This window comes from Agelaius tricolor, unplaced genomic scaffold (genome assembly GCF_023055355.1).
Source record: "Agelaius tricolor isolate 1412-34295 unplaced genomic scaffold, bAgeTri1.0.p SCAF_6, whole genome shotgun sequence".
Classification (NCBI taxonomy): Eukaryota; Metazoa; Chordata; class Aves; order Passeriformes; family Icteridae; genus Agelaius; species Agelaius tricolor.
Genome location: NW_027269266.1, coordinates 30,820,328 through 30,844,833, shown reverse-complemented (window position 1 = coordinate 30,844,833; position 24,506 = coordinate 30,820,328). Strand labels below are relative to the sequence as shown.

The 24,506-nt window shown below is 37.6% G+C and overlaps 2 protein-coding genes across 4 annotated transcripts in view; one reads left to right on the top strand and one right to left on the bottom strand.

The window, feature by feature from the left end:
* GSDME (gasdermin E) overlaps positions 1 to 6,868 on the top strand; it is a 40,145-nt gene extending 33,277 nt beyond the window's left edge. The window contains exons 11-13 of one of the 2 annotated variants that reach the window (XR_011679546.1): positions 3,586 to 3,735; positions 5,784 to 5,941; positions 6,695 to 6,868. The gene's annotated coding sequence lies outside the window, so the exon portion shown is untranslated. The remainder of the gene's footprint in view (positions 1 to 3,585; positions 3,736 to 5,783; positions 5,942 to 6,694) is intronic. The other variant, XR_011679547.1, reaches the window with a different exon arrangement.
* The window catches only part of PALS2 (protein associated with LIN7 2, MAGUK p55 family member), a 59,563-nt gene that overhangs the window by 8,512 nt on the left and 26,545 nt on the right, over positions 1 to 24,506 (bottom strand). Inside the window, exons 2-11 of one of the 2 annotated variants that reach the window (XM_071429216.1) lie at positions 23,139 to 23,260; positions 18,226 to 18,378; positions 9,827 to 9,979; positions 9,098 to 9,325; positions 7,822 to 7,953; positions 5,735 to 5,834; positions 5,144 to 5,212; positions 3,957 to 4,118; positions 1,234 to 1,436; positions 677 to 805 (exon numbers count right to left, since the gene is read on the bottom strand). In XM_071429216.1, the coding sequence (XP_071285317.1) occupies positions 677 to 805; positions 1,234 to 1,436; positions 3,957 to 4,118; positions 5,144 to 5,212; positions 5,735 to 5,834; positions 7,822 to 7,953; positions 9,098 to 9,325; positions 9,827 to 9,979; positions 18,226 to 18,378; positions 23,139 to 23,255 (1,446 nt within the window). In that variant the 5' untranslated portion in view covers positions 23,256 to 23,260. The remainder of the gene's footprint in view (positions 1 to 676; positions 806 to 1,233; positions 1,437 to 3,956; positions 4,119 to 5,143; positions 5,213 to 5,734; positions 5,835 to 7,821; positions 7,954 to 9,097; positions 9,326 to 9,826; positions 9,980 to 18,225; positions 18,379 to 23,138; positions 23,261 to 24,506) is intronic. The other variant, XM_071429215.1, reaches the window with a different exon arrangement.

Below are 24,506 nucleotides of genomic sequence, written 5' to 3'. Positions count from 1 at the left end.
TGAACAAAACATACCACTTCACTTTATATGACAAATCCAAGGAACAACAGGGGAAGCTGTTCAACACTTCTTATTCTGGCAGCTGTCAGCCACTCTCAGTGCAGCACATGATGCTGCAGCAGTGAAAACAAGGACAACCTGCATTCCTGGGGTTTTTTCTGGCTTTTTTTTTTGGGGGGGGGGGTTGATGGTTTGTTGGTTAGTGAGATTTTTTTGCTTTTTCCTTTTTTGACACAAGCTGCAATATCTTTCCCAAGCATTACACATTCCATTTTTAAAGCACACACATATTATAAGACAAACAGGAACAAAAATTTGGGTGGGGAGGGAGATGGGAAAGTCAAGGAAAGACATCTTCATAAAAGAACAATTGCAACCATGAAATATCTACCATTTGCTGCAAATAATCAAAGGTGACAGTTCCCAAAGTACACATTACAAGTAATTTTTGTAATCAACACTTCTCTGTAAGAGGTCTATTTTTAAGAAAGAAGCAATCTCCCTTATACATAATATTTGATTAACTTCTACTAAGTAATCAGCAAAAGTCTTGCCTAGCTTTTCTAAGAGACATTTGTTTCAGAACAAATTCCACCTAAAATGAATGATAAAGAATGTTTAAAAGATCTAAGAACATCTTGTTCAAAGAAAACTAAATAGGAAATGATCTGCTTACAGTGAGAAGTTTGGTTGTAATTCCAGCATCTACCACAGCCTTGTGCATAGCTCGCAAAGTCTCTAACTCTGGAGCAGCAATAAACACCACATAGGGCATGAATTCTGAAGTCCTCAGAATTTTTAGAGCCTAGAGGCAAAGAAAAAGAAAAAAAATTAAGAAACCACCAAAGTTTGAGAGTGACTCACCACATCTCCCCCTTACTTAAGGGACACAACAAAACTCATCTGTGATGATGGGCAGCAATACATAAGTGAAGATTCTTATTTCTATTTTGGAAATTCCTACATTGCCTTTTGAAATGCTGAGCATCATTCTTTCCTTGGCTAAAAAGATTATTTATCACTCTGCAAGACTCCTCTTTCATGCAAAATTTAAGTTGGGTATTTTCCACTTTTCTAATCCATTCCAAGTAAGTGCCATAAACACAGGAATCCAGCTGATAATTGTAACCTTGAAACCAGATAAGAAGCCTTCAAATTTGAAGGCATCTCTCTTCACCTCTTCAAAATTATAATCCCACACATGTTATAATAATAACATTATAAATCATATACCTGTGGATTCACATCCAAGATGCAGGTCCTTCCTGTCTGAACAACTTCAAGGATGGAATCAATTTTGGTGCCATAAAGATTTCCTTCATATTCTCCATGCTCTAAGTATCTGCCAGCTTTAATATCCGTCTCCATTTCAGCTCGTGACACAAATCTGTATGCCTGCCCATCTTTTTCATCATCCCTTGGCTTCCGTGAAGTAACTAAACAAAAAATTAAAAATATAAATTGAATGTTTTCATTTTATATTTGGAATATAAATATGAAACTGGACTGCCTATTAAGTAGGGAGACTATAATACACATTCTTATACAGTTGTAATTGCTCCATGTACACGTTTATTCTTCATTCTAGATAAATTTTAGAACTGAGCACAGCCCCTCCTGTTCCCTTTATTTATATTGTTTCCTATGTGGTGCTTACCCACCCATTTGCCTGTTTCCTTTGCCTACTCCTTCACACCATATACAGTACTCATTGATGCAATCTTTTTAAGTAATCACTTAATAAAATACTTATTTAAGTGACTTGGAAATCAAATGGAAGTTTAACTCCCAAATGCCAAATGTACTTCTGAAAATAGCTGAGCACAACAAGATCCGCCCCATCCCACCCCCAAAACCTTTGCTCTCTGTATTTGTCCTGTTGTTCAGGGTAGAAGTACATGAACTAGCTATAGAGAAAGTTAGTTTAAATATCAGAAGCAGCCCAGCCACCATAGCAGAATCTTAGTGGAAGCCAGCTAATGCTGCTTTCCAGGACAACTTCCCTTTTAAAGCAAGGTAAATTCCCTGCAGAAAGATTAAAGCCAGTATTTGAGTAAATCATTATCAGCTATCTTGGGTATTGGCTACACTGTGCAGTACAGACATTACTTAAGCAAAAAAATAAAAATAAGAATGTAAAAAAGTAAAATAAAATATAAGATCATATTATTATTGACTTTGCTGCCCTATCCCCATATTAACTACCTGCTACTTATATTTAATTAGATTTGAACTCTAGAACATATTAAACCTAACAGTCCAGTGCATTCCTTTGGTAATACTTCTATCATCACTTGGTGCAACTTGTTGAGACAAGTGGAAAGCAATCTTTCCCTTCCAGTAATTCCTATTCTCTTCAATCTTATAGAAAACACAAATGTCAGGAAAAATGATCATCTGAAGCTGTTAAGAATAAACAAATTACTAGAACATCTAGTTTTAGTCAAGATTTTATGGAAAAGATTAAAGCTATAGTGGTTAATACAATACATTAAGAAGAATTACATATCAGTTTGCAATTAATTTTGGAGAGTAAGCTTTAACATCTTACAGCTAAGAGATGATTTAACAGTTCAGTTAATCACACTGAAGAAAACCACAGCACCACGTGCTGGATTAGAACTCAACACCAAGAACATGCTTCTCCCCATAGAGCACTGGATCAATTTCATCCCTTTCCCACCTCCCAAAACACATCCTACACAAATCTGTTTATGAATAACCTGGAGAATTTTCTTCTAATCAAAGACCAACTAAGTTTACCGATTCTCCCACTTAAAATCTGAAGTAGAAAAAAAGGTTCTACATACAATAAACTGGGTATTGCATGTGCATGATTAGACTAGCAGATTGGGGAAAGTTTACTTTTATGCCTTTGAAGAATGTTCAACAACTGTGCTGCACTACTAACATATATTCAAGCATCTATATAGCATTTTAGAGGAATAAGTAATTCTGAAGGCTTTTTTGAAATAGAGTAAGAATTTCAGAAGCAATAAAAAGCCTCTTACTATTTCGCCAATATAAACTAATGGAATTCCCAAGAGAAGATTTCTTTTTAAAAGTAACACTGAGAAGTCAACCTTGTTATCAGGCCCATCAACCAATTTTAAGTGCCCTGGCCAGTTTTGATGCTAGAGATTCAGCTAATGAGAGAGACTGGTTCTCTCATCTTGCACAATTCAACTTTCAGACCTGTCCCTCCCTCCTATTATTATCAGATCTATTTCTTGCCCACTGGAAACAGAAGGGAACAGACTGTTTTCGAAATTCTGAAAAGTACATGTCAGGAGAATAATAATGTAGCTAGAGTGGGCTTCTCTGGTCAGCAGCCAAACAGGAGGGAGGAGTTAAAAAAAAAAGGTTAATGAGCAAAGCATCTGAAAGAAAGGCAAGAAAACATGCTTCAGGTAAAATAAGTTTTTTTCTGCTATTTATAGGGGGGGAAATAAAAGATCATGTGCTTAAGGCTAGATATATTAAAATAGTTATACAAATCTTGGAGATCACAAACACTTCAGTTTTATTGGATGTTTGCTGCTTTTCTCTACATTTTTAAAGTAAGCAACAATTTATAATGCCTAGTCCACAGGTGGAAAACTAAAAGGAAGACCTGAGAAACGCCACTGGCTGTTCATTACAGAAGGCTACTGGGAACTTATGGAATGATCTCAGTAACAGATGGCGACTGACACTGAGGAAACCCAGACTGAAATACTGCACAGACAAAAACTGGTATTCTGCAGCATCAGTACCATTTGAGTGCTAGTTACAAATGTTTTCATGGTCATATGTTAGTTCAGTTTTCTGAAAACAGGAAGAGCCTTTTGTTTTCCCACTCTATACAATTTTTATGCTCTGACAAAATGACTCCAACACTGAATCACAAGGATAAACATCACATACTTTCCAGTTAATCAAAGGATGATATTACATTCGGAATCCTGAGAACTTACATGGCACTGTAGTTCCAAATCTAGTAGGATTCAGCACAATAAACCTGTTCTTCAAACTCCTTCGCCCCACTCCTTGGGCCCCAATCAAGACCAGGGTTTTCCTCTGAAAAGGAGGCATTTTGGCTACTTCCTCATATATCTGGATTTCATGGCGATCAAATTCTACATTGAGAAACGTACAAAAAGCTTTAATACACACTCAGGGCTGTACGAAAAAAAAAAATTAAGTAGTCCTATTTATCAACAGACCCCATGTGAATACAAACAGTGCTCAGAGGGCAGTAAGTTTGACACAAGACTTCTAGCTTTAAATTGGTTTGGGAATAAAATAGTTATTTCTCCATGGACAACATAAGGTCAGGTTCTCTCTTTTACTTCCAAGGAGAAAGTCTGTGTTTGATCAGAAGGGGAAAACTGTGACTGACAATTAGTGAACTTCCACAGAATCATGGGATGGTTGAGGTTGGAAGGTACCTCTGGAAGGCATCTGGTCCACCCCAATACCCAGGACCACATTCAGACCCTTGTTGATTATCTCTAGGGAGGACAACTCCACAGCCTCTGTGGATAACCTGTGCCATTGCTCAGTCACCCTCACAGTGGAAAAGGTGTTTTCTGATGTTCAGAGCCTGTGTTGCTTGCTGGCTCTTGCCCTGTCACTGGGCTACTCTGCAAACAGCCCACCCAGCTCCATCCTCTTTGCACCCTCCCTTCAGGTATTTGTACACATTGGTGAGAGCTGCCCTGAGCCTCCTCTTCTCCAGATTGAACATTCCCAGCTGTCTCAACTTTTTCTCATGGGTGAGATGCTCCAGTCCTTTCAACATCTTTGTATGTCCACATCTCCCTTGCACTGTGGAGGTGCCCACTCTTAGGTGTGGCCTCATCAATGCTGAACAGAAGCAAAAAATCACATCCCCTCAGCGCACTGGCAACAAACATTTCACTGTTTTTTCTTAACACCCACTCCTTTTTCTCTGATTTCCACCCACCAAATGATGTATGCAGCACAGCCATGTCTGCACTGGTTGCTATTGTTTTTAAACCATAAAAACTATCTATCAAACTTATAATCTATCAAACTTATAATCAAATATTTTACTGCAAATCTTTAGCTTTGGATACACTACACTCTGCGAGTTTTGACACCTAAAGAACATTGACTTTCATGTAGTATTAAGAGATACCTGCATTTCTTGTAGTGAGATACATCATCTTTTTCTTTTTTTTGCTGCTTATTGTTCCACAGAAAGGCCCTAAAAATAAAAAACTAGATGAACTCACAATTTCTGCTAATTTCTAAAACTTATTTATATGAATACATGAAATTTTAGATTAATACATTTATAAGGACTATTCTAGAATTGTATATATCCTAGGGCAAGAAATTACATCTATTTACAAACCCATCAAATGGTACAGGAACAACTGAACACATAAAAAAAATATTTTCCTAGAAAAGAAAGCAGTTGAAAAATTCATGTTTAGCTTATTAACTTTCTGTGCATACCATACAAAAACTTTTTAAAAAGTGCACACTGCCTGTCCCACCTCATTCAGCTTTTCATCACCAGGTGGCAAAACTGATTCATGTATCTTTGAACACTAAACAGAGACTTCACCCTTTGTCCTTCAGCAAAAGCCAAAATACGAAATTCAGCATTTCACAATAATCTGTGTAATCTCACACAGCAGTTTTTCTATTATTTATGAAGGTGGGAAAAGCAAAACAAATGGAGTCAGAGCAAAATCTACTCCTGAAATTTATTAAATCTCACCTGAGTTGTCCCAGTCCCTCCTAACAAAAGCCTTCCTCTTCTCTTCCAGGAACTGGCTAGGAATTAGACCTGCACTTCCTCCTTCTTTGACATGACTAGCCTGGGAGGGGAAAAAAAACCCAAACAAATAATTATATTTAACTTGCAAGAAGCATTTTTCTCATCAAGATGGTGTTGACTGACTTCCTCATTGCCAGTTTCTCAGTGGTGAGTGTTGATACATTTACTACTGAGACTTAAAACTTCAGAGTCAGATGTAAATATTAAAATTCTCTTTTACAGGAATAGTGTCTTGATATTGAGTATTAAAATTTAGAAAATGTAAGTAAAATAGATGCAAGTTCCATCACTGGTTCTCATTATGTTAGTAAGCTCCTCCAGACATAAAATATTGGCATAAAATTCCCAAGTGGAATTCTCTGGCTCCAGACACTGAAGTCTCAGGTGACAGAAGTCAAGATTGCTAGTATACAGTATACTTATTTTATATTCTTGAGCTGCTCCAAACAGGCTTCAGTACAGTTTATTAACTGTCATTTCCCAGTGAATGCCAGTAACACATCCCTAATCATGCCTTCAAGCTTTCTGCACTAAGCAACTACATATTTAAAATCTTAGTAACTTAAGCATTCCCAGTAATGAATTGGCTAAAATATTCTATAAAATAATTTCATGGCAAGCTCAATTCTCAGCAAGCTTAACACACACAAACACAGTTATGAAGTGTCTAATTCTCCATAAATCTTTTGCTTGCAATAAATCCTTCTTTTGCTAACAGGAGATGTTTGCTTTTCAACTTGAATGCTTTTATCTATGACTAACTGATTTTTTACAGTATGAAGTTTTCATTAACAGTCCAGCATTTCTAGAAAGCATGAGGAAAAACTAAACTTCTTTTTCCTGGGGCATGATCTGCATAGCAATACACTATACTGATTTAACACATTTCAATTTTGCCAGATTGAGTGTTGAAGATTTATTTCTCCTGGACTCCCACAAGTTACAACTGGAGAGACTGAAAAGCAATACAGAAGTCAGCATGAGAGCTAAACATCAAATTCCTCCAGAGTTTTGGAGTGTCTACTTCTGAAACTAATTAAATTGGCAGCAATAAATTCTCAGCCTTTCCTCACACTTTTTATTGTCTTTCTTTCTGTTATTACTGTCACTGAGAAGCAACGAAATTCAGCAGCTGCTTAGGTATGTTGGAATCTTTCTGTTGCTTTTAAAGAAGTCATAAATCTTGTTCTCAGGTAGTCTGGCTCTCTTCTGCTTGTTACCTTGCAAAGGGTGAGCAATGTAGGGGTCGAAAGGGAAATTAATAATGCTATACTCTTTGCCAGTTTTGAGGATCTCAGTTGAGAAAAGGGTCTTAAAAGTTCACAAAAGAGTCTTAAAAGTTCACTTGTCCCATTTTCAGAGGCACTGATAATATTTAATTCTGTGAATAGTGTCTTGTAAAAAATAAACATAGCATAAGCACTGGATTACATTTCTACTGCAGGACTGAATGTAGAAATACCACCTTAAAGCAGGATGAGCTGTTAATATTTGAAACACAGTGCCACACACTGTGACTATGAGCATGCATGATGCACAGCTCACAGACACTGACCACTGTAGAAATAAAACATACAGCCTCTCCAGACAGCTATTCTCACTCCCTTCAAATCCACAGGATTAATTTCTCTCTCTGCATCTCTGAGCACTCAGGAAGGGGTCCACGTCTTCCACAGCTGCTGTCAGGGAAGGCTTACCAGAATTATAGTCAAACTAAGACTTTTTTTCTAGAAATTGTCCACCTAGATTTATTTGTGGGAATGTCCAGGCTTATGATACAAGAACAAAGACAAATAAACACAACTAATAGTAAAATGAGTGTTACATATACAATTTAAAACATTACTTTTCCTTTAGTATTTCAACTTCATATCTTTATATTAGCTTGAAATTGGATTGAAATATAATTTTTTTTTCGTGTATCTACTGTTAAATGGAAGTAGATCATAATTTAAAGAGTTTATTAGTAAGGCACCTACTGATGCTTTTCAGTTTTTTATTTTACTTATTTTAATCTTTTTACCAACCTGCCACCAATTCGGATCTTCCCGGTTTACAATCTGAAGAATTTCTCCTTTAGAAAATTTCAAACCTGCTTCTTTGCATGGGATGAGGTTGTCATTATATGGATTATAATCAAAATGACACTTCACAAAAACCTGAAATGTGTAAAAAGTAACAAAGCTTAAGCATTATAAAATACATTCTGACTAATCTATCTGTCAAACTGAAGTAATGTCTTTACCTACAGCATAAAAACCTTGACATGATCCAAGCTGCATTTGGCATGTAAAATACAATCTAGGGGGAAAAAGTTATTCACCAACTGGGATAGAATAATCAATGGTGCAAGCCTTGGCTGAAGTAGCTTCATGATAAAAATTAAAAAATCTGTTCCATTTGGACATGGTATTACAAAATGCTCATTTTTGCATTTCAGTGTATACAACTCAATTAGCATTCTGACTTTTAACTACTTAAAAATACAAACAAATTATTGGAATGTGAGCACTGTATTTAAGGCTTGTAGAATCTTAACAATTACTTTTAAATCATTGAGTTCATGGCAAAAAATAACAGGAGATGCAGCTGCTTAAGACTCAAATTTGATGCAGGGGAAGAAACAGTAGGTTGCATGACTGAACTGAAAACAGCTTTGACTCTCTTTGCACCAGGCTGGGGAGCAAAGGAAGCCCTGCACCTGCCTCAACAGAGCACATTCCCTCAGCCTCTACTCAGTGGAAGTCACAGGCATTAAGACCCACTACTCGGAGGAGCATCTTATAGGGTGTTTCAAAGGACTGATTCAGCTCAGGAAGTCACTTCTGCCATGGAGAAATTGACAGCCTACAGCAACAACAAAAGGATAAGGAACAGCCACCATCCAAGTTCCCACTGAAGTCAGAGAGTTCAAAAGCCTGTCTGTTGAATTAAATATGTTTCTGGATTCTGTTAAACTGATTATTTTGACACTAACCACATTATAAACACACACACACTTCACTGCATGAAGTGTGATTGTGGTCAGGTCATCAGAGATCACTTAAGGTCAAAGAAATGTGCTTTATATGTGGCATACAAATGCCTAACAATTTTAAACACTAATTTAAGTTTTTCAGGCAGGCATATTAGGTGAACAAACTCATTTCTAAAATGTAATTAAAGGTAAATACAGGTATCTAAATTTTACTCTTCCTCCTAGCATTATATTCATATGTCTAATCCAGAATCTTAGAGAATCTTACACAATAAAGTACTCAGCAGAAGTTCTTTTCACAGAATCATCAGAAATGTGCTACTGACCTGTTGAGGAATGACAGTGTCTCTGTAGCTGGGGAGAATTTTCAAAGTGACACTTCCACTGATGTTTTTCAGCAGTTCTTGCAGTTCTTTTGGGTTGTTTCCAACCTCGTGGCCATTCACCTCTTTAATAATGTCCCCTACGTGCAGAAGGCCTTGCCGATCTATCATTCCTCCATGAAGAATTCGGGCTATTACCAGATCGTTGTTCTCCACTCTGAATGTGACTCCCTGAAACAGGTACAGGTCACTCAGTTTACCACTGTTGGAACTTCAGTTTCATTTTACCATTACCTCAAGCACAAATACACAGCTGTGGGATATTCCACTCACTCCAATGGAAACAGTTACAGCTACTACAGTGTTAGAGCTCCTGATACAGAGACGCATCAGGTGACAGAAGTGCTTTCACACAAGATTTTCATAAGACTGAAAAATTACTGCTGTTTTGATTGCATGCAATCCTTTCATCTCATATCAAGATGTTGTGTTAGTCAGTTTTGCCAGCAGTCATTCAGGCCAGTGACTGCCTAATCACTGTCCCATTACTTCTTAGAGAGAATGGGAAGGAGTACATGAAAGTATCTTCCTATTTCAACCTCTCAATACTGAGCTTATCACCCATTAAATTACACAACATAATGAAAACACTTAAAACATAATGCAAGAAATCAGATATGTGCAAACATTTTCACTAGCATTTTAAAGACACACTCACCCTCAATTACTTACCAGTGGCTCTCCTGCTCTTTTGTGAATTCCAAGGATACGAATAGCATCTACTGGAACAACCTGGTTGTTCACGGAAGAATTATTGACTTCTGGGCTAGAAGGAGGGGAATCATAACATTTTGAAGCCACAATATCATGTGCTTCCAAGAGTGACTGCAAAGGAACAGAAAAAAATCTTTTTTATAGTCATGAAATAACTGTTTGTGAAAGGATTTAGTGCTGAATTACCACTGAATCTGTCCTTTTGGGATCAGGTCATAATACCATTACTTCACATGAAATAAAGCAAAAACGGACACAATAAATGCTCACATGAACTGATAAGCCTATTGCCTTGGCAAATATCCTATCTTGTACAGAAAAATGCTGCTTCTTAAGGAAATATAGGAGAAATGTAACTAAACTGGGAGGAATGTGTGATGTGACAAGGGAAGAAGACACAAAAAGGAGTACCTAAAATAGTCTTCCACCTAATGAGACAGTATCTGAGCAAATGGTTACAGTAAATGAACAGCCCACTGCAAAAAAATGAAGATAACTCATCATTAGATACTTGTGTTTAATGCAATAAAATTTTCCTCCACAGTAATTTGGATAATGACAAGTATGCAAGGATTTCTAGCTATCTGCAGAATGAGTGCTTCCTGCTTGCATAAAGCCAAGGCAGAATTCTAGTAACAAATTAATCCAAGCTTACAGAGTTTACTTTCTGGAAGACAGGAGCTCAGACCTTAGAGTTAACAGTGTTTTCTCCAGTCCATATACGTAAATACGAGGTAGAACGAAGAGATCCAAATGAATATAATCATGTTTGGAAGACAATGTAATTTAGGCATGATTTTTTCATAAAAAATATCTTAGGATAAAGAAAAATGTGTAAGGAAACACATACAGGTAAAGCAAGATCAAACTTGTGCACTAAGACAGTGGAGACTTGCAGACTTTCTGTCTTTCTGTCACCCTCTAGTGTAAGGTGTCCCTGCCCATGGTGGGGGATCTGGAACAAGATGATCTTAAAGGTCCCTTCCGACCCAAACCATTCTGCAGTTCTATGAGAGGAACAGGGACACCTGATAGCCATCATACGCAGTAGTCCAAAGCATCCTACAGCACAGGGAGTCACACTGACAGATACACAGAGAGCAGCAGCAAGCAGAAGAGATGCCTACTGGGCCTCCAACTACACAGCTTTGTTTCCAACAGTGACTGGTCAGATATGGTCTAAAGGCAGGTTACTGACTGTGTCACAGAAGTAGCTAAAAAAAAAGACACCATGGGACTATGACTGATACTGACATGCACATGCCAGAGGAAGACAGCAAACTACCAGAAAGCAGAGCAGGCGAGCAGGTAAGAGTCATGATTTGCTATGCAGTCTGCTCCATCCTTCTGTAAGCCACCTCTAGGCTAAAGGCTGTGCAACCACATCAGGTTAGTGCTAAGCTCAGCATGCAAGCCCTCAAAATGTCACAAACCTGAACAGTCATTTTAATCTGCCCATTACACGATGAACCTGCTGATATTTCAGCTTGAGGTTAGAAGGAAGTATTAATTCACCGATTTTGCCCCTTCCATTAAGACTGTAAAGACAGCTGTTTATTGTGGCTGCTCTGATACTGTGGACACAAACCAAATCAAATTAAATAGGAAAAACAATCATTTATTTAAATCAAGCAGCTGTCAGATGGTAGCAATTTCTAATTCTTCACTATCCAAGATACATCCAATCCAGAAACCAGGAGAACAGATCTCTCTGCCAATGTTTGCAAGCAACATATTTTTGGATCTTTCTGCATTTCCAAAATGAAACTAATTTGCATCAGCAACACATTTTTACAGATTAGCACTCATAAAACCAGGTAGATACAGTGGTATGAAACTTCCAGTTTTCTTCTGGTCACATGCTAGAACAAATTGTCCCTGAAGCTTCTGACCACAACTCACTATACTTCTCATAAAGCCTCACACAGTTGCCTGGAGAGGTCTCTGCCCTTTAATGGTAATGCAATTTATAGATTATAATCTGATCCAAAAAGCCTACTAAGATAACAGTCTGTGTCATCCTTTTCAAATTAAAATGCTCCATAAAATTCTTCAGTTCTTAAATCTGATCCCATTTCACATTCTGATCCTTTTTAACCACCCAGTTTTATGGATAAGCATGAATTCATACAACTGCTACTTAACCATCTCTCAGTCAAAGGATCTTTCTCCTATTTCCTTTTACATAATGCCTGAGTCACAGAAGGACTATCAGGGTCTGCTCACAACTTTAAAGTGTTTTATTTAAGAAAAGTAGTTAATTGGTTTCCTGGAGGCACAGTTAACTTATTACTGTCCCACACCTAACTCTCAGGTCTGAAACTCAAGAATCTGTACCAGTTTTATGAGCCTGTTTCCAGCCAGCCAGGTAATGACCTACAGTCCTGAAGAACACTTAAGTACACGCACCTGGCAACGGGGCCTTGCGTCTGTACCACTGCCAGACTACTTGCCAACATTTTGTGTCTTATTTGGGGAACATGGCTGAGGGAACTGAGAAACACAGTTACATGAACTTCTCTTGTTTCTTTCTTGTGATACCCAAAAAAGTGATATCCTGTGCTCCTGCAACTCCAGAGCTCCACTGGAATCGGACCTTTCCATACTGGTGCTGGAACACTTATAAAACCACTGCCAAAGTCTGCAAAACAACATGGACTGATCAACAACCATAAAATGGTTCAAAGTTTCCTCCATACAAAATTTCCTCCTGTAAACAGGATCAGCTGATTATCCAAGACTGGATAGCTGTAGAAAGGTTCTCATGAAAAAATGCCAATATTGTCCAAAAAAGGCATTTAGGAGAACTGCTACAAATCACAAGAAGTAATACACGGTCCAGTGGAAACACAGACTTATGACAGACAGTATGGTCTCTTTATGCAAGACACTGTCAAAAAACAATTCATAAACTTAGAAGATATTGATCTCTTTACAGTAGTTTTCTGTGGCTGCATATATTTTGACAGGTAAAAAATATTTTAAAACATAATTGAAAATTCAGTAAACAGAGAACCATTAAACATGCAAGGCTCTCTGCAGTAATGAAGTCAAGTTCAAACTCAACATTTGTTTCTCATTAAAAAAATTCTCAACACAATCAAAATATGTTATGAAGCACTGCCCTAAATAACAGAATGACCATTTCTCCAATTCTGATCCAAAAGAACAATTAAATTACAAACTGGGGGCTGTGGTGGGAGGGAATACACAAGAGTAGAATGACTCTATAGTCTTCAATTCAGGCCTCCTTTCCTAACATTTTAGGCCTAGAAGTATCTAAAGTATTTCCTTTCCTCTCTTATGCTCTAAATGTGTGCTAGTCTTCCCTGATAACCTTGTTTAAATATTAGAACTTAATAAATAGACTAGAGACTCCTAATGTTCATGTGAAAAGAACACATTTTAAAGGCTCTCCTGGGAAAGTGAGGGAATCACTTATGACCCTAGAAAAATCAGAAGGGATGATAAGAACACAGGAATATGTAGGGAAAATAACCCTATATATTAATATCTGTCTAGGAGACAATTTAAGATCACGTTTTCTAAATGAAACATTTTAAAGGTATGATCAGCCCTTATAAACCTAACTAGAAGAACACAACACTGGCTGCTTTTCAGATTAAGTATTTTACTGCCAGCAGAATCTATTTAGGATGAATGGTTTAGCTAATTCTTGAAGGGTGAAAGTAACAGAACAAGCTCTTCCAAGAGGAAGTAGAAGTGATTCTTTTGCATGTTTAACCACTCGAACAGTATGAAAATTTTTAACTGCTGTTTCTTTCCTCAAGGCAACCTCTCTCTTACCACTCCTGTGTTCTGCTCTCCAGCTACTGTCTGGTAAGATTTGCTACAGCCTTTTCCATGTGCAGCACGTGCCAGCTGGCTCTCCAACACATACTGACCTACTGGCCAGCCATCAGTACTATGAAACTCATTAGAACTTTCACACTTTGACCTCTAAAAAGTTCAGTTAAAACTAAAAGGGGTAAAGAGTGGAAGGGATGAAAAAACAAGGAAACAAGAGGAGAAAAGAAAGGGAATAATAATACAGCCAGGCATGCACCTGTACTCCAGAGTTAGTCCTTCCCAAATGCTCTTCTACAAAAAATGTGTAGAAAAAAAGAAGTCCTGTAATTTGGTATTTCTAGCACTAAATGATACATGCAAACAAACTACTGCACTGATGCCTTGTATATCCACATTTTATACTTGTATGCCAAGGCAGGTTACAACTGTAAGGTGAGACTGTGATAAAGTGGAACCATTCATTTGTAAAATACAGTCAGCCTCTAAACCAATTACACAGTCGTGTCCATAGAACTTTTAAAGAGTCAGGTTGGATTGTTTGTACTTTTATAGAACTGGAGAAAGGATGCAAATTACTTTTTCTATAAATGCAATTGACATTGTATTTTTACTCTTTCCCTTCATGCAGGATTTGGAATATGTCTACTTGCACCAAATAAGGCAGAAATGATACCACTTATTTATTGAGTATTTAGGTAATTTCCTGTTTCCTTTTTGCAGAAGAAGACACACAGCTTTCCCAAGCCTTAAAAAAAGATACCATATCTACATTTTGGTCCGCAATTTGTCCCAGAAGTACTTCTAGAATGGTCTTAACTATGATATCAGTTCAATAAAAAATAGTACTTTGACCTCAGCTGATTTTGTTGCTTGCACATGGGTAATGGAAGTGCAAAATTAAGGGCTGAAAATTCTCCCTAATTTTTGGCTTCAGAAATGAATCACAGCAGATATACCTTGAAGAAGTAGCAAGGTGCTTTTGCCCATACACAGCAGCCAAAACTGCTCATTGTTTCTGCAAATGAGACTGAATGCCTCACAACAGGCACACAGAAAATAAATTTTAAAAATACAAATTAAAACTTCTTCAGACTTTTTTTTTAATGAATTCCAATTCTGACAGAGTGATGAATAGGCCAGTTCCCCAGGGCAGCATTTAACTATCTTAACCACCTATTTTCTCTTCCTTTCACACTTTTTTGTCCTTTTTGTACAATCCAGACTTTGCAGCAAACAAAGTTGCACTGCATTTTTCTTACATGCCCATGACTCACCCAACACTACAGGGAAAGAAGCAGCATATAAGCAATAACCATGACATGAATATTTAAACTAGGTTCCAAGGAAGAGTCAACAAACTGCAAAACTAAGTGTGACGCTGATACTAAACAAATCAGAAGTTTCCATAAAACCCAGAATGACTGGACAAAATGGATCATGGGAAAGCATCAACATGCTTAATAAAGGAAGTTATGCTTCTCAAATCTAGTCAGATTCCTTGGAAGAGTCACCAACAAGCATGGCAACAAGACAGTTAGAGTTGTTAATGTAGAACAACTTCCATAGCCCTTTGGCAGAAGTCTTTCAGAAAAACAAAACTATAACAGGATAAGCAGTAAGGGTTTCAAATGGAAGAAAATATTGGTTAAAGACAGAAAAATTGGTGCCAGGAATATGGTATTTTTAGTCTTCAGAATTCATGTCATCAGGTGATTTCCACAGGCATCTGGGCTCAGTTCTACACCTGCCAATATATTGACATGTCAGATAAATGGCCTAGGAAATGGGGATGAGAAGTGAAATGACAGTTTGCTGATGCTGATGAACTACTCAAGGACCAAACAACTGCCTGTAACCTGCAGAGGCACCTCATTTGCAATACACTGAGAACAAGGCAAATTAATTCAACACAGACTACAAGAGAAAACACAATCCTAGCTTAATGTATTAACTGAAAGACTCAGAAATGGTATCTCAAAGATGTAAACAATACAAAACCAAACTGAGCCTAACAAGCAATCCACCTCTACTCTCCCTGAGCCTAGAGGTACCTCTTCCTTACTGACAGGTTGGTCAAACACTGGAACAGGCTCCTAAAGAGGTGGCTGATGCCCCATGTCTGTCAGTGTTTAACAAGCATTTGGACAAAACCCTTAATAACAGCCTTTAATTTTCAGCCAGCTCTGAATTGTTAAGGCAGCTGGAGTGGATGATCACTGTAGGTCCCTTCTAACTGAACTGCTCTGTTCTATTCATCAGCTGTTAAATAGGCAAACCAAATACTAGGAACTTTTAGGCCATGAGTAAGAAATGCAATGTAAATGATGACACTATTTTAGAAATCCATGCTGCATACAGCTTTGCTTCCCTTCATTTTATTTATTTGACACAGAGAGACACAATGAGGTCTCTCAAACCACAAGTAACATGGAAAAGCTGATTAAGAAAAACTGTTCACTTTCTTCCTACACAAGAGGATGGGAATATTAAGTGAAATTGAGAGGAGACAGTCTCAAAACCAAAAGAGCACAGTCTCCACTCAGATGGGGGATGCCGTGAATGACAGATTTTCATATGGGTTGAAAAAAACAACTGAATAAGCTCATGGAAGAGAACCACAGGTGGATGGCACTACTTCTCACTCAGAAGTCTTAGCAACAAATCACTATATCTTCACCACACATTTTGGAAGGTATCATTGTTGGCTTGTTCTAGCCTTACAGCCTTCACTAGACACCTACTGCAGAGATAGGGAAGGAAAACAGAAGAGATGTTTGCTAAATGAACCTTCAACATACAATTAGGAAGCACTAAAACTGAACAAAACTGTAAAGTTAAGATAGCATATATGCAGTTCCATGTCTGCTCCTTATATATCAAGCAACAGAAAAGGTACAAGAAAGAGCATAAATACTGACACTCCAGTTCACCAGCTATTTTGGAACTTTCACATTACATGTTTAAGTTGCTCAAGCCTGAACTAATGAAGTATCTGACACCAGCATCACATTCTGCCTCTCTGTAGATCTGACCACAGAACAGGAATAAATGCTGGGTTTGCCTTAGTGTTGGCTATTCACCCAGTAATTCTTAGTTGATTCTTAGTCACCCAAAAATTCTTATTTGATCTGTCTCCTACAGGCCATCTCCAGTTTCCACCCCAAAGATCCTTTTCCCAAGCTTGTCTCTGGCCTTTGCCATCTCTCTCCAGAGATCATTGCTACTGAGCCTTTCAAAGTGCAGCACTTCAATTGTTATGCCCTTTTCATCTTTTGATTCATCATCCTCTTTGACTTTCAGCTTTATTTTCTCTCTCTAACACAATGGATCATTGTCAGGTCTGTCAGTGCACAGGTGGCCCTCAGTTCTAGTCCTTGTGCATTTTAACTATCAATTCCTCCAAACTCATCCAGTCCTTTTCAAGTACCAATTTTTTCTATGGGATCAAAGACTGATTTGCAGGTTTATGCACCAGTAAGTCTTCAATCATAGTTTTTCATCACTCTGCTTTTCTTTCTTTTCTTTTCTTTTCTTTCTTTTGCTTTTTCATCACTTGCCTTTCTGGACAAGAGCACAAGGGAGGCCAACACAGGAGAGGCAGAGGAATTGTCAGTATTCAGAAAAGCCACTGCCCCAAAAGCTGAGTTCTTGAAGCAATTCCTTTCCCAATAGGACACAGTACAACCAAAAGCATTTTCAGTGTTTATCCATGTTAAACAGTAATATATCTCACTGCTATGTTTGTAAAACATGTAATGAAAAACCTGGGGGGAAAGTGTGTTTAAACTCATCTATCCCAAAAATGCCTATGACTTCATAGCTGTCTGCCAAAAGAAACCCACTTATACTATGGCAAAAAGTTATGCTCTTCTACAGAATACCTTTAGCTTAGTAGCAGTCCACTAAAGTAGCAAAGTCCACTGAACCCTACCTAGAAAGGCCGGAATCTACAAAGGATTTTCAAACCTCGATCTTTGAGGCTCAGTACAGAAGCTAGTCATAGAAACAGCCAAATGGAAAAACATCTGCTTTTGACAAGCACATGTCAACACTTCACTTAAGCAGAGCACCAGTGAGAGGGCTGCAGAGTCTCAGCTTCAGCTGCAGTGCAGATCAGCTCACAGAAGAATCACGTTCATTCACTCTGCAAAGCATACATCTTACATACGAGTATGAGTGCAAACAGCTGAACTGAAATGGACAGTGTTCATGATCAGGAACTGATATCACCTGAAAATGTTATGGATGAAGCAAGCCTTTGGGGAATTTTTATGGGAACTCCTGTCATACAGGAAGTAAAAGCTTGTCCAAGATTTGTAACAGAAACTCCAGGAGAATTTAATACAGTGAGTAAAGGTGTTTTTGAAATTATATAAAAAAATAAAATCATGTTTATTTTTAACATGGCTTCTGATTTACCTTTTATTTGAAGTAAAATCCTACATATTACATTTTGTTATAGTTCAGGTTTTGTTTCATTGTTATTCCTAAATCTGTATGTGGACACTGATACAGTAAGTTGATAACAAACAGTAAAAAGGTGGCACCTGAAAATGAGGCTCCTTGAGTATTCCAACCAATTCTGCAACATTTTCATCCTTATTTACTAAGGGACTGATGTCTTCAAGAATTTCATTCACCAGCTCCAGGTTGTTGTCACTGACAGCCTCAAGTTTAGAATCTTCCAGTCGCTCGTGAGCCTGTAAGATTAAATACACGAGACTATAATGTAAATAAGTTTTGAGTGGTTCAAATCTATAAACTTTTCAAGTAATTTCTCAGTGCAACATTCAGCAGAAAAGCCAGAAAAATTATATATAGGATAACCTGATTAACTGCTGAAGGATTTTGCATGCTCAACTACAGGATCCACTAAACTTTATAAGCAGCACATACCAGAGAGGCTTTTAAGTGCATATCTCCTCTATGCTATACACACCAAGCACTGCTCTATCAACAGTACAGCACCTCAGGACCTTTCCTGCTTTGGAACCCTGGACAAGTACACCTTCTAGAAGAAGGGCATAAAAGGAACTATGGGATCTTTTCAGAGTCTGCAAGAAAAACATTTACCTCAGACTCCTCTCATTCAAACACCTTCTGAACAGCACATTTTACCTGCTAAAATCTGCCTAAATGAAGGAAATGCTAAAGAAAAGTTGAGGTCAAAGGCAGCCAGCAGTATCCTGGGCTGCATTAAAAGTGTTACTGGAATAGTGAGTGTTACTCAGCACTAGTGAGGCCACACCTGGAACACTCTGGACATTCTGGAAACAGCTCAGTGAAGGGCCACAAATATGATGAAGGGTCTGGAGCACCTCACATTTGAGGAAAGGCTCATCAAGCTGGGACTGTTCTGCCCAGAAAAGAGAAGGCTCAGGGAAATTTCATCAATGTGTATAAAAGGTATACTATGCAAAGAGAACAGCCTGTTTTCAGTGGTGACTGGTGACAGGACAGCAGGCAGTGGGCATAAAATGAAACTCGGGAAGCTCTGTCTGAACATCAGGATACACTTTTTCCAGAGTGAGGGTGACTGAGCTCAGAGCAGATGGGAGTTTCCCTCCTTGGAGATACTCAAAAGCTGTCTGGATGTGGTCCTGAGCAACCATCTCCAGGTGGCCCTGCTTGAGTAGGGAGAGTTGGACCAAATGCCCTCCAGAGGTCCCTTACAGCCTCAGCCATCCTGTGATTCTTTGATAACATTTCATCTATTTCTAGAGCTATTCCTGCAGACATAATCATTTCCTGAACTCTGCAGATACTGAAATTCATTGAAAGGTAGGTGCTTTGAGCAGGAAGAGAAGCATCTCTGAATGCTTAATTTATTTATTACAAACAGGGCTCTATCACAGAACTAGGGAATAAGAGGAGGCAAAAAATAACACAGATTCTCAATTAAAAGTTATTTTCAACACTGTAGCAACAAGAAATTTACAAAGGAGCAATTACTTTGGCATATAAAAGCCAAATACATAATAGATATAATTCAGAGTCAGCTATATATACTTCCCACAGATAAAATTTGAAGGTATGTGAGCACTTCTGCTCTCTTATTACTGCTTTAAAACTGACAGTAAAATAAAATTTTGGTAAAAGCAGAGAACTTTGCTTCCTAAATCATCTAAGTATTAAATTGTACTTCATATCTATAAAATGCTGTTTCTGCAGGCCTGATGGCCAAACTCTGGAAAGGTTAACTTAACAAAAAGGCATTTCAAACATTCCCCAACACCAACACACACAAACCAAACAACTGTAATTACAAAGTTATAGGAAGCTCGGCACCTACACACATTCTCCTTTATAAGGGAATGCTATTTTGTACAGAACACATACAGTAAACAATATCCTTCTTTTACAATTTAGTTCTTTTACAGCAAGTAAAAACATAAATCTAGTGATTTTTAGATATAACCCAACTGCAAAACCTTTTTAAGATTAGAGAATATGCGTTACCTTTTTTCTCACTCCTTGTTTTCAAAAAACCACCACTAACACTAAGTGATATAATCTAAATACAAATTTTCTCACCCTCCACTCCAGAATCAAGGCCATGTATATACTGGGGAACATAAAGTTTTATCAGTAAACAATCTCTGATCCTGAAATATGTTGAGGAGTAACAGGATATGGAATGGTATGAATAAGTTAAAAACCAAACAAATAGGAATAACTAACTTGGATATTGCAATTTTTTTTTTCATTTCAACAGAACATTTCAGAAATACTGATGCTGACTTTAACCTTTCTGTGCATTCAGTATATATCATACCTGCCAAATGTTCAAATAGTAAGGCTTTTACCTCCAACAATCTGATATCTTAAATACTGGACTAAATGCTTTTAGATTACTCCCAAGATGTTTCCTTGGCCTGGGGTGGGCATTCACCTGGTCTCCTGTAGGCTGTGATATAATGCTAAAAGCAGTAGTGTAACAAGAGAAAGAAGATAAAGTTTTGAGGTTTGAGAGAATAGCTAACAATCCAGAAGAGAATTTTGATACCATAGCTCCACGGCAAAACTGAGGAAAATTCATGCTTGTTTAAAGTTCAACAGTAATTTTCCAAAAAGCATATTAATTCTAAAGACTAGTTAGGATTGAACACAAACATCAGCATAAGAAAGATATGGAGTTGGGGTTGTTAAGTCTGGAAAAGAGAAGACTCTGTGAAGACCTTACAGCAGTCTTTCAATACTTAAAGGGAGCTTACAAGAAAGATGGGGACAAATTTTTAGTAGGGCCTTTAGCAATAGGGCAGGGCATCATGATTTTAAACTAAAAGAAGGTAGATTGGGACTAGATATAAGGAAGAAAAGTTGTAGGATGGTTGTGGTAAAACACTGCAATAGGTTGCCCAGAAAGGTTGTAAACACTCCATCCCTGGAAACAATCAAGGTCAGGCTGGACGGGGCGCTGAGCAACCTGATCTAGTTGAAGATGTCCCTGCTCATTGCAAGGGGGTTAGACAAGGTGACCTTTAAAGGCCACTTCCAACCAAAACTACTCTATGATTCTATAAACATCAGGGACAGGAAAAAACATTTTACAATGATAACAGTTCTCCTTTCCTCTACCACCTACTGAAAAGTGGAAAGGTTCAGTGAAAGAACCCTATCCAAAAAAAACCCCTGTAATTTCTACCTTATTACCTTTATTCTATACAGGAAAAGTGTGAAATGAATGTAACCGAGTTTTAAAAGATCAGCCAAAATGCACTGCAAAATACTGCAAACTAACTACTATACTTATTGTTCACCTTCATTTATTTAAGGACCAAAAGGAGAAAACAAGTTTGTATAGCTTTTGGCACATTTCCCCAAGTTTCTTATTGTCCTTTTTGGTGTACTTTACATAATGATTAGTCTTAATAACTGGCTAATAAAGGAAAATGAAAAAGCTTTTGCATTTCTGGCCTGCTTTGAAATGATTCTGCTGTAACAATGTAACCATCTCAGAGAACTGAGATGACTGAGAACCAGCTCTTCTAATAGAAAAGCAAGTTTATGTATTTTTAGGGACAAATATGTGAATTACATACGCTTCACCAAATGTGTTTTGATCTTATCCTTATTTAGCACTGCTTGTTAAGACTGAGGATTTTTCCAAAATAATTACTAAGAAAATATGAGTGCAGTCACACCATGTGAACACAATTAAAACCTTTAAGCATTCTAGATAAAGCATGTGTATAGTTAAGAATCTGTTTCTGTTACAAGCACTTTTTTTACATCTGCTAGTCATTAAATTCCACCTAATTGTTACTGGCCATTAAAGCACAACTTCTTTATAAGAAAAAAAGGCTTTGCAGTGAACATTTTCTTCGTGATAAATATTAAAGATGACTTATGCAGCAGACACTTAAAGTTGTTCCCATTGTCAGTAAAAAAATGCTTTTACTTACTCTAGTAAATTTAGTACACAAATCTTTCTCTCTGCAGTCATCTCACCAGCAGATAACACACTTCCATTACTTCTAAGTTTATTACTGTGCCATGTCTTCAACTTAAAACCAATTTTTTTAACAGCTAAACAGAAGTAGATTCTTACATGAATTCTCATGAGAAGTTTTCCTTTCCAGATTTTTATACTGAACAAAATCCATTGGCAACAATCCTTTAGCTTTACAGAGGATTTCATGCCTGCCCAGAGGGCACTGCTTTCAGATGTCTATTCCTATTAAAGAGACAGCTGTATTTAAGTTAACTGGGTTTTCCTCATGAAAGGAGCTTATTTTTATGAAGTAAGATTAAGAACATATATAAGTGATGTGCAGTATTTGTCTGCATTTCCTACTGGTAAGACCAGCTACATTTTAATTAAAGAGTCCAAAGAGTTTTTTGCAAATATCACCTTACATATTTATAATTGATTGCTACCACCCATACATAAAAGATTTTTGTAATCCAAGAACAAAAACTTAGGATAATCCATGTTTTAGAGAGCTGACAATCAAAAGATAAAATTATTAATCTGAGATCCAGGAAAGGGCATGGAGAGAATATTTTCCTGGCATATCAGAAAGTAGTTTTGAGCTAAAGATGAAAAGAAAACATTTTTATGCCACAGGATAATGAAGGTGACTGCTCTCACTTTTCATCTCTGGCAAAACCACTAAAAGTCAGAAGGCATATGGGTTATGCACACAACAGCGGTTACAAGACTACATTAAAATCAACTGCTTCTAATTCCAAATATTATGATTTTTCTTCATAAATAATGTAACCACATTATTTCTGTAATCTTTGAATTTTTTATCTTCCTCTAGATTTTTCCATATAACTATTAACCAGCATGCAGAGAAGTTATGAACTCTTCACCTTCAAGCCGGTCTTCAAGTCTTTTAATAAGATGAACCAACAACGCGTTGTGGATACCTCAATCCACACTCAATGTTCACAAAATAATGTAAGAGTTAAAACATTTCCAGATTCTACTCAAAGCAGCAAATTTAAATACCTTAGCAAGCGATCTTACGATGGGGTTTTCCATAATTCCTTTAAGAAAAATCAGGTCTATTTCTTCAGCGCCTGTCGATGTCGGCAGATCAGTAAGGTTGTCTAAGACCTGCTGCATGGCTGCTGACAAAACAAAAACAAAAAGTAAATACTAACCAAAACAGGCTTCCATAAGGAGCAAAAGTGTGGGAAACACCACAACATTAACTTTAAAGATGTTAAGCAGTCAAATACATTTACTGAGAACAAGGGGACAGAACAGAAAAAGAACTTCGTGTGTGTGTGTCTGAAAATGAAATACAGGTTGCATCCAACTGAATCCAGGCCCAGCACATTCCTTCCAAGATTTGCTACTAAGGATTGAAAAAACAAGTATAAACTATGTATAAAGTATGCATAATCTTCCAAATACAATAAAATCAAGTCCTTCAGTACTCTTTTTATTTCATAATTTTCAGAAGTTTTCAGCCCTCATACCTACAGCAACCCACAAGTTTTACAATGCCTGTAGAGGCAGATTCACTGTTGTAAAAATGACCACATAGTTCCAAACCAATTTTTTTAAATCAAAAATTTGCTTCCAAGGCAGCTCTTACTGTGGGAACACTTGTGTCCACCCCAGCAGTCCTTCACAGCCAGTCCTGACCCACTGCACTCTGGCACTAAGTGCAGTAACACCAGCCTGGTCCCGCAGCACACTGCAGTGGGAAGCACACCCTACAATGAGAAATGCATCATGCCTGCCTGGTACCCTCAGACTTGCTGAGAGAACCACTCTTGGCTGAGAGTCAACAATGCTGCCTCAAGAAATGTCAGGAAATGCCACCATCCCAGCTGTCTGATCCCCTGAAGTCATCAAGGTGAGTTAAGAGAATTTGTTCTTGTTCTTAACTTTACTCTTTTAAAGTCCTGCCAAGCTATATATGCATGCTCAAATAGACACACGCACAGGTGTACTAACAAAATCTCCAGCTGAGATCCCCAACAAGCCCAGAAGCCTTGGAATAACCACTGTGTTCTGCAATGCTCTGCATGTTGCAGAGTACTATATATCAAGAAAATTAGAAAAGCCTATATGCCCCTTCTCCCACACAGGAATTAACCTTTAAATTTCCTCACTGCTTTATAATGAAAGCTATTATGAAACTGCACAGTAACAGAACAAACTGCATTTCTCAACACCTACTTTCTGATTCTAATTCTTCCTAGAAAATTCCATCAGAAGAAAAAAATTTCAGGCCATTCTTTCTGTTGAGTGGAACTGACTTTTTAACAAGCAAATCAACTCACATGCAACATTTTAACTACAGCAGTGCATGTCAAAAGACCTGTATTATGTTAAATGTTTTAACCACACTTTTAGTTTCAA